The following is a 15,084-nucleotide window of genomic DNA, read 5'->3' as shown; positions in this document are numbered from 1 at the left end:
TCTCAGTTCTAGCATTTTTTCATTTGGCTTTTAAAAAAAGTTCCCATCTCTCTGCTGAAATCCCCCATCTATTCACATATGTTGTCCACCTTTTTCATCAAAGCTTTTTTTTAAAAAAAATTAACTAATTAATTTGGCTGCATGGGGTCTTAGTTGTGGTAGGCAGGTTCCTAAGTTGCGGCTCGCGGGCTCCTTAGTTGCAGCATGTGGGCTTCTTAGTTGCGGCATGCAGGCTCCTTAGTTGTGGCATGTGAACTCTTAGTTGTGGCATGCACGTGGGATCTAGTTCCCTGACCAGGGATCGAACCCAGGTCCCTTGTATTGGGAGCATGGAGTCTTAGCCACTGGACCACCAGGAAAGTCCCCAAAAAACCTTTAAATACATTTATCTCAGCATTTAAAATTTGCTGTATGGTAATTCCAACATCTGAGCCATCTCTGAGTCTGGTTTTATTGATGGTGCCCTCTCTTAATGACGGGTCATGTTTTCTTGCTTTTTTGAGTGTCATGTAATTTAAAATCTTGTAATTAAATATGAGAAAGCTTGGCACCAAATTTCTGACCCATTTATAACAAGCATAAGGATTATAATGTTAATAGTCTTTCTATTAATCTCATTCCTTACTTTCTCTCTCACTCTCATCTTTCCCTTTACTTCATTTAATGCTGTTTTTCTTTTTAAATTTTTTCTTAATAAACTAGTCAAAAACACTAGTTTCAATCCAGGTTCTACTACTTACTAGTGATTTTATGTAAATTACTTAATTTCTCTAAACCTTATTTTCTTATCTGCAGAAGGATTAAATGAGACAAGGCTCATAAAGATGTACAGAGAGAGATTCTGGAGGTATAAAAAGAGCTTCTCCCTACATATGACCTACTATTATAATTACTTTTTTTTCCACCTTAAGTGGCCTTAAATGGTTTTAGGGAAAGGGTTGGTCAGGGTTTTAAAAAGGGGAGCGGTCGATGTTCCATGAAGTGAACAGAGCCTCATGTAGAAGTGGAGAGAACTCAGCATCCACTTAGTGCTTTATGTGTCAGGCATTCCCACGAGACTTTTGTTTGACAAAAGGGATCTATTATCTAAAAAGTTTTGGACTCTATGATCCAAGATTTTCTGCCTCTACATTAGCTTTCAAATTACTCCTCTTCTAAAGCATGCACACTTAACTAAGTGTTGTCGGTTGAACTCTGTCCCCCCCCGCACCAAAAGATACGTTGAAGTCCTAACCCCTACTACCTGTGAATGGGACCCTATTTGGAAATAAGGTCTTCGCAGATGGAATCAAGATAAGAAGAGGTCATAGTGATTTAGGGTGGGCCCTAATCCAACATGACTGATGTCTCTATGAGAAGTGGAGAAAACAGACAGAAAGACACACACACACACACACACACACACACACAGAGAGAGAGAGAGAGAGAGAGAGAGAGAGAGAGAGAGAGAGAACACCATATGACAGCAGAGACAGAGATGAAAGTGTTGCAGCTGCAACCCAAGGAATACCTGGGGCCACCAGAAGGTGGAAGAGGCGAGGAAGGACCCTCCATGAGAGGCGTCAGAAGGAGCATGGCCCTGCCGACATCTTAATTTCAGATGCCGACATCTTAATTTTAATTGCAGCCTCCAGAACTGTAAGAGAATAAATTTCTGTTGTTTCAACCACCACTTTGTGGTTCTTTGTTATGGCAGCTTTAGAAGCTAATACCCTAGAGGACTCTGAGACTGAAGAAAGAAGAGCCTTCGATCTCTGCAAGAAGGATCCTCTGGTGGGAAACTGCAGACGTGCCACAGGTACTTGAGGTGGCCAGCAGTACCACACTCACTCAGGCACTTCATCTCTTGGCTTGGCCACCAGAGGTCTGGGGGACTTCTGCCCGAAACTTGAGACTGGGATGAGATCGTACATGTCGCTGATGGGAAGCTCTGAGCAGCTACCTCAAAGCTCAATAACTAGACCTGCTCTAAAGGGACATGGATAACACACTGGAGTACTCTTGTTCCCCAGGAGATGTGCTCAGTAAGCTGAAACTAGCAGTTGGGAGGGCCCCATTTTATTCCCCAAAGGGGAAAGACGGCCCTTTACATGGGCCAACTGGCAACTCCTCCAGGGATACACGCCTTTCTAGCCTTTTCCCCTTGACTCTCACTGTTCCTCTAACTCATGTCTTTCTGGGCTCACTTCTCAGTTTAACTTTGCAGATTCCTACTCATGCTCTGAGACTTATTAACTCAATGCTGCATTCTCCAGGTGTCCTTATAAGGAGCAGAGAAGACAGAAATAGAAGACAAACTTGTGGTTACCAGAGGGGAAAGGAGCGGGGAGGGATAAATTAAGACTTTGGGATAAGCAGATACAAACTACCGTGTATAAAGCAGATAAACAACAAGGGCCTACTGTATAGCACAGGGAACTATATTCAATATTCTATAATTAAACCATAATGGAAAAGAATATGAAAAAGAATATATATATTCATATATATACACACATATATATACATATCTGAATCATTTTTGTTGTACACCAGAAACTAACATAACATTGTAAATCAACTATACTTCAATAAAAAAAAAAAGAAGCAGAGAAGACAGACACTCCTCCACCTCTGGCATGTTGGTCTTGGCACTGAACATACTCTGCTTAGTGTGCTGATTTACATACATCCATTCCTCGCTCCCCTCCATGCCTCCCACCTTCCATTAGGTACATCGCTCTGCTGCGTCCTGAGAACACAGCAGTGAGACAGATATAGTTCCTGCCCATGTTGCTTATGGTCTAATGGAAATCCAGACTATCACTAACAAAAGTCAGAATGTTATAGTATTACATTAGCCAAGACATGGAAACAACAGCCCATCGACAGATGAATGGATAAAGAAAATGTGGTGTGTATGTGTACACACACACACACACACACACACACACACAAAATGGAATATTACTCAGCCATAAAAAATGAAATAATACCATTTGCAGCTACATGGATGGACCTAGAGATTATCATACTAAGTGAAGCAAGTCAAAGACATATATGATATCACTTATTTGTGGAATCTAAAATATGACACAAATGAACTTATCTACGAAACAGAAACAGACTCACAGATATAGAGGACAGATTTGTGGTTACCAAGAGGGTGAGGGGGCAGGAGAGGGTTGGATTGGGAGTTTGGGATTAGCAGATGCAAGCTATTATCTATAGGATGGATAAACAACAAGGTCCTACTGTATAGTACAGGGAATTATATTCAATATCCTGTAATAAACCATAATGGAAAAAGAATATGTAAGACAATGTATATACGTGTATAACGGAATCACGTTGCTGTACACTGGAAACACAACACTGTAAATCAACTATACTTCAGTAAAAAAGAATATTACATTATTATTTATGTAATACTGACTTAATACTCCTGACTAGACATTTATTATGAGATCAACACCACACTTAAGCACTTTATATTCATTATCTTATTGGATCCTCTCAAGTACCTGTAAAGTAGGTGAAATTAGCCTACATCAGGGATGAGGAAACTGAGCCTCAGAGGTTAAGTAACTGCCTGAGGGGACACTGCTGGACCCCAACCCAAGCCGTCTGATTCTAGCCTGTCCTTATAACCACACCTATATTGCTTCTCTTAAAAAATTATAACAGAGTAATCGCTGCTCTGATAGGAGGAGGACAGAGGGCAGGGTTTACTGGTAGAATCCAAGGCAGTCCCGGGGTTGGGAGAGAGGATAACTTGACCCATCCCTACAGGGTGGTAAGTTTCCTACAGGCAGGGGGTCAGCCTTGTTGATGCTTATGGAAGTGAGTGTCCCTGACAGTGGTTCAGAGGGCACTCTGCATACAGTAGGTACTTAATACATGTCTGCTGAATTGTTCTGGAGAGTCCAGAGATGTTAGTTACTTATACAAAATTTTATAAGATGTTTAGGTAGAAAAAGCCAAATAAACAGATGCTATAAAAAACATTTCCCAGTATTTCCTTAATTAGTCCTTTTCCTTCTCACTTTTTTTTTTTTTTTTTGCAGGGGAGCGGGTCTATCTTTTCTGACCTTTGGGAGAGCTACATAATGAGGTCACTGACACAAGTAGAATTCAAGTTTCTACTGCTGTGTCTGGGACCCAGGAGCCATGTCGAAAGGGTCTGTAGAATCCATGCACACATCTGGACACCAGCTCTAATTCCATTTCACAGAACATCCACAAAAATCCACAGGCCAGTCCTACAGCTGGGCCATTTTCTAATTTCAGAGTCAAGCTGACATGGAAACATTCTAATTACTTGAACGAAGGGCCTGTGATGCTTCCCACATGATCCCGTTCACATCACAAATGGGGGAAAATGGAATAAAAGAAGTAACCTTCTGACTTAAAATTGCTTTCACGGCGTCCTCCACCCCCTCCTGATTATCGAGGTCAACAGTCCAGACGTGTGGCTGGCCGATGAAGACTTCGGCATAAGGATGCTGGGAGGTCAGCTGGAAAAGAGAAAACAGAACACCTCAGTCTCACGAACACTGGCTTTTTTCATTTCTCAGCCTCCTATGCTAGGTGAAGCATTATGCTTTTTATGGTTCTGAGTTGTACTTGCATAGCTAATGTTATTTTTTGTTTTCGACCCTTGACGATCGAAACCTCCTAAGCACCCCGTAAGCAGATAACAATAAAAGAGGGAGGGTTCCACTGCTTTCTTTCTTTCTTTTTTGTTTTGACCAGCAGGACATCTACCGTCAGGACCGTCTGGATAAGCAGGCACAGCGCTGACGGGTACAGGTAAGGACACCGAGGCTGTAAAGTGTGCCCGGCTGGCAACACTGGCAGTGCCCATGGGTGCCCATCAGGCTCATGTGGGATGTTTTTTTTTTTTTTTTTGCGGTACGCAGGCCTCTCACTGTTGTGGCCTCTCCCGTTGCAGAGCACAGGCACCGGACGCACAGGCTCAGCGGCCATGGCTCACGGGCCCAGCCGCTCCGCGGCATGCGGGATCTTCCCGGACCGGGACACGAACCCGTGTCCCCTGCATCGGCAGGCGGACTCTCAACCACTGCGCCACCAGGGAAGCCCATGTGGGATGTTTTAAAAGACACACGGCAAGGCTACGCTGTCTTAGACCCTTGGAGCTGGGATCTTGGGCACTTTGGAGGGGTTCCTGGGAGTCTAGGGGTCCCAGGAGGGCAGCATGTGGGCCATGGCCCTGCGTGAGACCACTGCATCCACAGGGCAGGTCCGGTGGTGGCGCCTCACCTTGAGTCCCACTTTGAAAAAAAGAGTTAGAATGTCATAACCAGGTGACATGGAGGCTGTTACAGATGGCTTCAACCCCCCAAATCACACCAAGAAATAATGAATATTTACCCTCAGTCATATCCCAGCCCTGAAAATCACCTAGATCAAACTAGCATCTGTTATAAAATACTGGTTAGGATAGACAGGTAAGTATAAGGAAGTTACAATAAAGTTGTCATAGGCTTTAAAGTCATAGAAGGACACGTAACGGCACATATGAAAGGTGATAGAAAGGGAAATAATGCTACCAGAAAAAGAGAGAATTTTGGAATAATAATTAGCATACCACTGGAGCCTTAAGAGTCATAAAGGCAATGTGCGATCAGAAAAGCAAGGAAAGGCAGCTTTTGTTTTAAAGGAGTTTTTATTTTAAAAACAAAGGGTGGCCAAAGAAGCCCACAGGAATATTGGCAATTCTCAGTTCTTGAAGAATCAGTTTGTTAAAGACAGCTAAATTTACCCCTCAAACTTATTCCCACCTTTATTCTTGTATCCTTTTAAGGTTGTGGTATAAAGAAAGCATTCTGGTGCATTTTCAGTTCTCAAAGTTGGCGGGTGCTGCCCCAACCCGTGGCTGAGGACCAGGGATGCCAGACGCCTTGAGATGTGTGTGACCGTCCTGCACAGGGCAGAACTGTCCACTCCCCACAGGCCTTCACATGCCCCGCCAAGCTCTCAGGTGGGCTCACAGAATCTGCCTCTTTGGCACAGTCTGAATATACATTGAGTTTTCCAGGAACATAACTGCCATGTAAATCAAGGGACATTTTATTGGGAGTTTCACCAATAAGCCGTTATCATTTCAGAAAAATCATGGCAGCAAAGTCAATGCCACGCAGAGGATCTGGGTCTCCAGTACAACATACCCAAACCAGTCTGTATTTGAAGCTGTCACAGTAATGCCAATTGCGTATATCTGTTTGTCTACATGTAGGCACCTTTTTATTTAGCTTCTCTTTCTTTAATGCCAATTATAAGTAAAAAGGGCTGACCAGATTCAGCTCAATGTTTTATTCTTCTTAAATACAAACATATTCACAATAAGGAGGAATGAGACACCATGATGCCTTCTAGTGTGGTTCATGGGTATGATACAGTTATTTCTGGACTACATATACACAAAATATCTATTACCTTATAGCAAAGTATTTTCCTTTTACTTCTCTTTCATATTAGAGTTAGAGAATCATTCTTTTTTTTTTTGGTGTGATAATCGCATTTCTCTTTGATTTTATTTAGATTAAACTTGGCATTGAATAGATTTTTTTAACATCTTTATTGGAGTATAATTGCTTTACAAATGGTGTGTTAGTTTCTGCTGTACAACAGAGTGAATCAGCTATACATATACATATATCCCCATATCCCCTCCCTCTTGCATCTCCCTCCTTCCCACCCTCCCTATCCCACCCCTCTAGGTGGTCACAAAGCACTGAGCTGACCTCCCTGTGCTATGTGGCTGCTTCCCACTAGCTATCTATTCTACGTTTGGTAGTGTATATATGTCCATGCCTCTCTCTCACTTTGTCACAGCTTACCCTTCCCCCTCCCCACATCCTCAAGTCCATTCTCTAGTAGGTCTGTGTCTTTATTCCCGTCTTACCCCTAGGTTCTTCATGAACTTTTTTTTTTTCTTAGATTCCATATATATGTGTCAGCATACGGTATTTGTTTTTCTCTTTCTGACTTACTTCACTCTGTATGATGTTAGCAGGGTATGTTTTTCATTTCAGGAGTGAAAAGTAGATGTTATAATACACTTAGAATAAAAGAAGGTGTTGGTTCTGGAAGGGGTGAGGCCCAGCTGGTTCTCTTTTTTTCTTCAGATCCCAATATACTCAGAGGACTGGGGGATTCAACTGGCACCTCTCCAGCTTGCTCTTGGCCACCGTTCTTTGTGTCTTACCACACCAATGGTGTACATGCATTACTCAGGGGGGAAACCCAGAAGGGAAATGACTGGGCCTCCACTCTGAGCCTTCTCTGGCCCCCACTCGTGGAAATCAGGCGATTCTGAGGTGCAGGTATCCTAGACTTTGCTCCTGCCTCTTCTGCCAGAGTCACGCTCCTCACTAGCCTGCAGCTACCCATGCTTCTGACATATACCCTCTTTCTTTTGCTCAGCTGTGTGGTCAGGGATAGAAGAAGAGGGCCCGCAGGCTCCTGGAGCTGGGGGAGCATCCTTTTCTTTTTTCTCAGCACATATTTTAGATTGAGCACGTATCAGTGAGGCCCCTCGGTTGGGCCAGGCACTGGGCTAATCACCTGAGCAGACATTACTTATCAGGTTTCCTGTGTATTGATGAGGATTCTGAGGGTTAGAGGGGCTTACAATTCCCCAAGACCACATAGCTAGAAAGCAGCAGAGCAAATTCAAATCTAGATCCTTCAACAACTTTTTACCCTTTGACAACAAAGCAAGATGACAATTTTAAAGGATGCTCTTGAGTTCTTAAGACAATGACCAAAAGAAGCTCAATGTAAACACCAGCCTTTTCATCACTTGCTTAAAACCAGCTAACCTAAAACAAAATCCCAGGACTGAATGTATGTCTGTATTAGACCTTTCCTGAAGCTGAGTAAAGTGTCACACCATTTTCATTTTGTGGCCTGGAGAACAAACTAATTAATTCTTCCAACTGAATCAGGGTAAATGAAAGTTGCCATCAATGTCACTATTTAGCAGTCTCTCTCCCCTCTGCCTTTTAAGGTCCCTGCTTATTTACAAGGTTGCTCTAAGCAGTTGGAAAATACAAAATGCTGAGCCATTATCATTTTGTTCATTTACATTTGTGGAGGGTTACTTAATTTTATGAGTAAGGCATTTTGTGATTCATTATTCCCCCTTTGAATGTTCCATTCCTCCTTGTTAATTTATTGAGAACCGTATGATCTGAGCTATCGTATATCAATCAGTATATTTACTGGAGTACAGTCTGTAAAAGTAATGAAAATCTTATTAAACATGAGACGTTATTTCAGAGCAGCTGTTAAATCTCCAAGAAAAACACAAGTTCTCTTTATGGAAAAGGAAACCCTGGAGCCAGAGAATTTCTAATGGTTTATAAAATGTCAGAATAATGATTCAGAACCTACTAATATGTCTCCCAATATAAAGAGAGAAATCCAAATTATATTACATTTAAAGTGTAACTTGAACCAACCACATTATACTTAAGGTATATGGAACTTCTCTTGAGTGTGTACACTGTGGTTTTAAAAATGGGTCCAGTGCAAAAATAAAAACAAAGCTTTTTGTTTTCTAAATACAAAGAAAAATTTAGACTTCTCTTCAAATGAAGGCAAAGAAGAGACACAGATGCAATTTATATGGACCCATTTACATGGATCTATTGTTGCTTAGCTCAAAAGATTAGCAAGGGCACAAAAAGATAGCTATGTAATTATATACGCTTTGGTTAAATTTTTTCTATTTGCTGAGAAAAAAAAAAAGGATACTTTCTAGGGATTCTTGACCCTTAGAAATCTGTACAAGTGTTGATAGCTCTTTCCCAATTAAAAGCATCTTTGATCAGGAGGATTCTGTGAGCTGAAAGAGCAGAGTGGGGCAGCCCACCTGCCCGTGAGGTCAGGTTCACTGGCTCCTCTCAAAGCTGTGTCATGTCACTGGCTATCAGCCTGCTCTCTGCACCGTCTCCAGCGGAGAAGGAAATGGACATCAGATGGAACCTGCCCTCCTGCATAAAGTAAAGTGACCTGCTTGGTGTTTCCCTCCAACGCATCAACATTCACGCTTCTCCAACTCAAAACCCGACTCTTCTTTTCCTCTAAAGCACAGCTCCCCCACTATCCCCTTCTAGCTAACCCAGCACATTCTCCACCGGGCACCACTCCAAGTTAACTTCCCCCGCTAAATGTACCCAGTTATTTCCTTATGCATTCCCGTTGATTAGGCATCGCTCTTATCACACTTCCATATCAAAATCTGAGCCCCTGGGGAACAGGAAATGTGTCTTGATAAGTTCCCCCAATGCAGTGACTTAGTACCACAGGCCCTGTGGGGATACAGTGAACATCTGTCAGCTGACCTCTGCATCCCAGCCCTCCCACGGGAGCCCAGGACTGATGGAGTCAACTGTGGGAGGTCACTTGCTGAGCAGCTGTTGAAAGCCTCCCCCAGTGCCATTCTAACTGGAGTCTCATTCCAGCAGTGGTGGGACCATCTGAAAGGACAGGAGGAACCAAATGCCCAGGCGGCAGCTCCAATACCTATTCCCTTTTTATGCCATGAAGAATGAAAACCCTCTATCACCTCAACAAAAAGCAAATTACTAAAGGATCACAACCGACAGCATGAACATACTTTTCTCAACAATTTCATACTGGCTGATCTGATCTATGTAACATTACATCATTCACTGAGAAAGGGTTAGATTGTGTTTAAGAGGGTCTTAAATTTTTTTCAGGAAAAAGTACTCAGTTGTAATACAGTGTTATCAAAGTCTTCAGAATTATCAAAATTTAAATGATCTAATTCTAATGATCAAGAAGGGTACCAAGTCAGTCCAAAATACTTTTGATGAATCATTTCCCAAAGTCTTGTATATAGAAACTGCAGTAAGAAAACTGATGGGTTTCTTTGCTTTTCATGCATTAGTAAGTCAGACAGAGAAAGGCAAATACCATGTGATATCACTTACATGTGGAATCTAAAAAAATGATACAAATGAACTTATTTACAAAACAGAAAAAGACTCACAGACATAGAAAACAAACTTATGGTTACCGAAGAGGAAAGGGTGGGGTAGGGGGAGAGATAAATTAGGAATCTGGGAATAATGTATACATACTACTATATATAAAATGGATAAAAAAACAAGGACCTACTGTACAGCACAGGGAACTATACTCAGTATCTTGTAATAACCTATATGGGAAAAGAATCTGAAAAAGAAAAAATATATATATGAAACTGAATCACTTTGCTGTACACCTGAAAGTAACACATTGTATATCAACTATACTTCAATAAAAAATCATTTTTAAAGAGCCCTTAGCACATAGTAAGTGCTCCAATAAATGTTAACTAAGATGGTTATTATCATGGGAAACCAGAAAAAAAAATCATGAGGGAAAAATCATCATTAGAATATCACTATAACAATGGTTGCAAGAAAGATCCACTGATACATGGTAAAAATAAATGGGCAAAAGTTGGAGGAGAACGAGGGTATTTGCATGGTCTCAAAGTACTTCCCCCAATAGAGAAAAACAGTAACTTTTTGGTGGAGAAACCTGGCAAACACGACCTTAACCAAGTGATCAAGGTCACATCACCAAGTAATAAGACATTGGTATCACGCTCCCCCTGACATGATACACTGAGGCCACATGACTTCTGTGGGACTCTTGCCAAAAATGTGTAACCTCAAACTAATCAGGAGAAAACACCAGTCAAATCCAAATGGAGGGACAGTGTACAGAACAACTGACTGGTACTCTTTCAAAATGTCAAGGTCATGAATGACAGTGAAAGACTGAAGAATTGGCACAGATTGGAGGAGACTAAAGAGACATGACAGGTAAAGGCCATGTGGGAGCCTGGACCAGAAAAAGGATATTAGTGGAAAAACTGGTGAAATCCAAATAAAGTCTGTAGTTTAGATAATATTACGGTACCAATGTTAACTGCTTGGTTTTGACAATTACACTGTGGCTTTATAATATGTTACCATTAGTGGAAGCTGCATGAAGCATATAACCAAACTTTGTACTCTTTTTGCAGCTTTTCTTTAAGACTAATATTATTTCAAAATAAATAAAAAGCAAGTTCCAGCAATTCCACTCATAGGTATATATACCACAAAGAATTGAAAGCAAGGACTCAACCAGATACTTGTACACCCATGTTCGTAGCAGCATTTCCGTAATAGACAAGAAATGGAAACAATCCAAGTGTCGATGAACAGAGGAACGGATAAACAAAATGTGGGCTATTCATACAATGAAATATTATTCAGCCTTAAAAAGCAAAGATTCTGACACATGTAACAACATGAATGAACCTTGAAAACATGCTTAGTGAAATAAGCTGGTCACAAACAGTGTACGACGACACTTACATTAGGCACCTAGAATAGGTAAATTTATATAGACAGAAAGTAGAGTAGTGGTTACTCTTCTATTCAGGGCTGGAGGAGGGGAGAATGGAGAGTTACTGTTAATGTACAGAGCTTCTGTTTGGAACAATAAATCTCTGAGAGTGGATAGTGGTGATGATTGCACAACATCGCGAATGTACTGAATGCCAGTGAACTGTACACTCAAAAAAGGTTCAAATCATCGATTCTCACTGTGTATAATTTATCACAAAAAGTGGGAAAAACATCGAAAATTACAAATAATTATCCAATTTAGGCAGATGTAGAACTTCAGAGATTTCCTACATTCATACGTAACACAGGAATGATTTATTAGCCCACATTTTCTACCCAGAGCTCCGAAGTTTCAAAGTCAGTCACACGCTAAAGCACAGATGCCTAAGTTGAGACATTCTCACTGCTGCGGACCATCCTTTCAAACCTTTGCAAAGAGTAAGTTCTTGGGTACCAGACTGAAGGTTCCTGATCTGTGTTCTGGTACCTGCCCCACAGCACGGGAAGTCCAAACACTGTGTGCATTAAGTGTTGCTGAGGAATGTCCCCCCGCCCCCCAAAATGAAGAACTCAAATTTACAATACTAGCAGAAGGAGAAAGCAAGCGTGCGCGCACGCATGCGCACACGCACGCATGCACACACGCACGCACACACGCGCCTCATTAACCTTTGTCAGAGGTTATCTGGGCCATAGGTTAATCTTCTTCAGGATAATCTGTGGTCTTGCTGATCTTCTTCCATCTCCTTTGGCCCTTTCACCAGTGATGGGGAGGGTCAAAGAAAAGAACTCTCAGAATGATCAACTCTATTAACTGGTAAGTTCTCTGACTGAAAGGTAAGGAATAATCACGGAAAATGTGTTTTATATACTATCTGGGGAAGGGGGGAATGGGGTCAGGAGAACTGACCCAGAAAGGTTTAAAAGTAGCAGAGGTGAAAAATGTATGCTTTAGAAACATGTCCCGGGAGGGCTGCCCAGCAGTGTCCTCCCCAGTAGACGGTCCCAAATGACAAGGGCACTGGGACAAATCGACACTTAGAGGCTTCCTCCTTGAAAGCAGCCTGGAGAGCCACTTACGAACCGTGCAGAAATAAATAAGAAATAATAAGAAGTCAATCTTATGGGTTCTTGCACATACGTGTTTCTAACCACATATAGAAACACCCAGCCTGGTCACTCACATGCTCTAAATGACTTTGGTTTATTGTCCCAGATAGAATCCAACTGCCTTCAATGGTGATTCATCACCCACTGTGGATTTTCAAGAGGACCTCCAAAGGCAATCCAAATAAGCCTTCTGCATATGGTTCGAGCGATGACAGGATTGCTTCTCAGGATGGCACCTGCTGACAGTCGGCTAAAATACCAGGCATACAATTCAGTTGCCCCAATATGTCTTTTTTCTCAAGGATGATGATTCTTCAAGGAAGGACCCCACGGCCCACTTTTTATTCCCCAAAGCTCTTCACAGAGAGTAGGTTCTTTAAAAATACCTGTTAACCCCTTGATTTTCTTTTTATTCCATAAACTCTAATCATCCAGAAAATCAGAGTTCAGCTAATTGGAAGACTGGCGATATCTGTTCAAATTAGGATGGAGATGGGGTAGGGCGAAAAGACCCCGTACTTTGTAGAAGAACGGAAACAGATTGAAATCCTGGCTCTGCCACTACTTAGTGAGGGGATTTAATCAAGTCATCCATCTCTCTGAGCCCCTGCACACCCTCCCCCTTCCACCCAACTAAGTGAAATGAAGTTGACAATACCTACCGTCCAAGGCTCTGAGGTTCAGATGGGTTCCTAGCACTCAATAAATAGCTACCAATCCTATGAGTGAAAGTAGAATGACTTTTATAGATGCTTACCTCTCTCAGAGTTGGCTTGCCAATGAAAAAGTCTGTGTTTTTGCTGCTTTTGGGTGGGCTGAACTTGGGATTCAGAAAAGCACATCCATTTGCGATGGCCTCCAAGGGAGCCGGGCCTTCATAAGGGAACCCAAGTCCAACAAACAGCTGTAAGACAGAGAAGCACACCACATGTAAACACATCAATCAGACTGGCATCCCTGGCTCATGGGGGTCTCTTCTGGGCTCCACTCCTGTGCTGATGCCTCTGAGACTCTGGAAAGTTCCCAGGCCCTGGTTGGGGGTGGATACATGAGAAGCCAGCTTGCACTAGGACCTGAAAAACATGACCAGGGACCTTTAAGGGCCCAGGAAACTGCTCAGATCATTATGAATTTCCCTCCTTTGTAAAAAACTAAAGCAGTAAGTGTCAGGGTGGGCAGCTGAGGGGGTTGGGGGGTGGAGGTATTCACAGAATAAAAACAACAACAAAACCCAAGACCCAACAATAATCTTTCTGTAACTTACCAGGAGACATGACTGCAAAAACACTTGCTTAACTAAACAGAAGGTTTCTTCATTGAACCAAAGGAACAACAGGCCCTTTCAGTGATGCTGGGCAGAGGGACAGAAAGGTCGCTCGGCAGTTTGATTACAGTTCACATGGAGCTGCATTAAAACGATGGTAGGTCAGCAAACATGGGTTTTCATAATGGCGTTTTTGCTGGGGGACACCAGCATCTTGGGTTTTATTTTCCCCTCAATGTGGGGCGAGGGTGTAGAGCTGTAACTGGGCAAGGCTTTCCCACCCCAGCAAGTAAACCATGAGTTGTCCCCACGGCAGACAAGAGATGGCAGCAAAAACACATCTCAGAGTCCTCGCAGGGACCACGGCTGAGAGCCGCTGTGACAAAGGGGACTCCCTGCAGTTCAGTGGCACTGACTCCTGGGTCCAGAAATGAAACATCATCTCATAGAAAGGCATCCTTGCGTACCCTCCCCTCGGGGTACTTCACACCACTGGACGGCTGTGGGTCCTGATGGGCTTGGTCCAAGTCTAGGCTTGGTGACGTGTGAGATCTCCCTACCCGCATGAAGGAGCCTATGCTGAAATCTCTCCAGTCTCCCAGGCACATCAAGTGGCAAAGGATAACTGGGTCCCGGGGTGTCCTTTCCTTCTGCCATCATGTTCGGGAACATCCACATGGCCATGCCCAGAGAGTGAAGGATGCTGCTGAACTGGATACGGCTAGATGCTTGAGTCTCCTTTCCCAGGCCCTCTCCCCAGTAAATCTGTCTCTGCAGCTGCTTTAATTGAATGATGATTTGGAATACTTCTGCCTAGACAGCCCTGAGTCTAACCCCGGCAGCACTGGAAGATGCAACCCGTATGTGCTGGGCACTCAATCCCAGGGCTGAACACGCAGCATGGCCCATGTTAACATATTGGAGAGTCATGAAGTCCCCGCAGGGAATTTTCTGGGGCAAAAAACTAAAATCTCAGGTTTTCTGGAGAGATGCCCTATCCTATAACTGTATGTTCTTCTGCACAGAACAGGGTACTTAACCTTTTTATTGTTTGGGAAGAATAACCTTTCATATCCTGTAAACCTTGAGATGACCCTCAGGGGCGTCCACAGAGGAGGGAACTGTGGAAGAAAAGCTTTGAGAAGCCAGCCGAGCTCTCACTGCTGGCTGGGTCATTCCTCCTGGAGCAGAAGAACGGGAGACACAGGGGTGAGGGAAAACGTGGTAGCAGAAGAGCTTGGAAGCCGTCTGCCATGCAGTCATGAAGAACTAGTCCCAAGACACCCCAGC

The 15,084-nt window shown here is 42.9% G+C and overlaps 1 protein-coding gene across 5 annotated transcripts in view; it reads right to left on the bottom strand.

Moving 5' to 3' along the window:
* MGAT5 (alpha-1,6-mannosylglycoprotein 6-beta-N-acetylglucosaminyltransferase) overlaps positions 1-15,084 on the bottom strand; it is a 374,340-nt gene that overhangs the window by 30,045 nt on the left and 329,211 nt on the right. For all 5 annotated transcript variants that reach the window (XM_082631527.1, XM_082631526.1, XM_082631528.1 and 2 more), the window contains 2 exons: positions 13,288-13,434; positions 4,380-4,496 (listed from right to left, as the gene is read on the bottom strand). In XM_082631527.1, coding sequence (XP_082487653.1) covers positions 4,380-4,496; positions 13,288-13,434 — 264 coding nt within the window. The remainder of the gene's footprint in view (positions 1-4,379; positions 4,497-13,287; positions 13,435-15,084) is intronic.

The sequence above is a fragment of the Mesoplodon mirus genome (genome assembly GCF_964341445.2).
Source record: "Mesoplodon mirus genome assembly, chromosome: 8".
Taxonomy (NCBI): Eukaryota; Metazoa; Chordata; class Mammalia; order Artiodactyla; family Ziphiidae; genus Mesoplodon; species Mesoplodon mirus.
The sequence above is the reverse complement of the archived record's forward strand: the minus strand, read 5'-3'. Positions and strand labels throughout refer to the sequence as shown.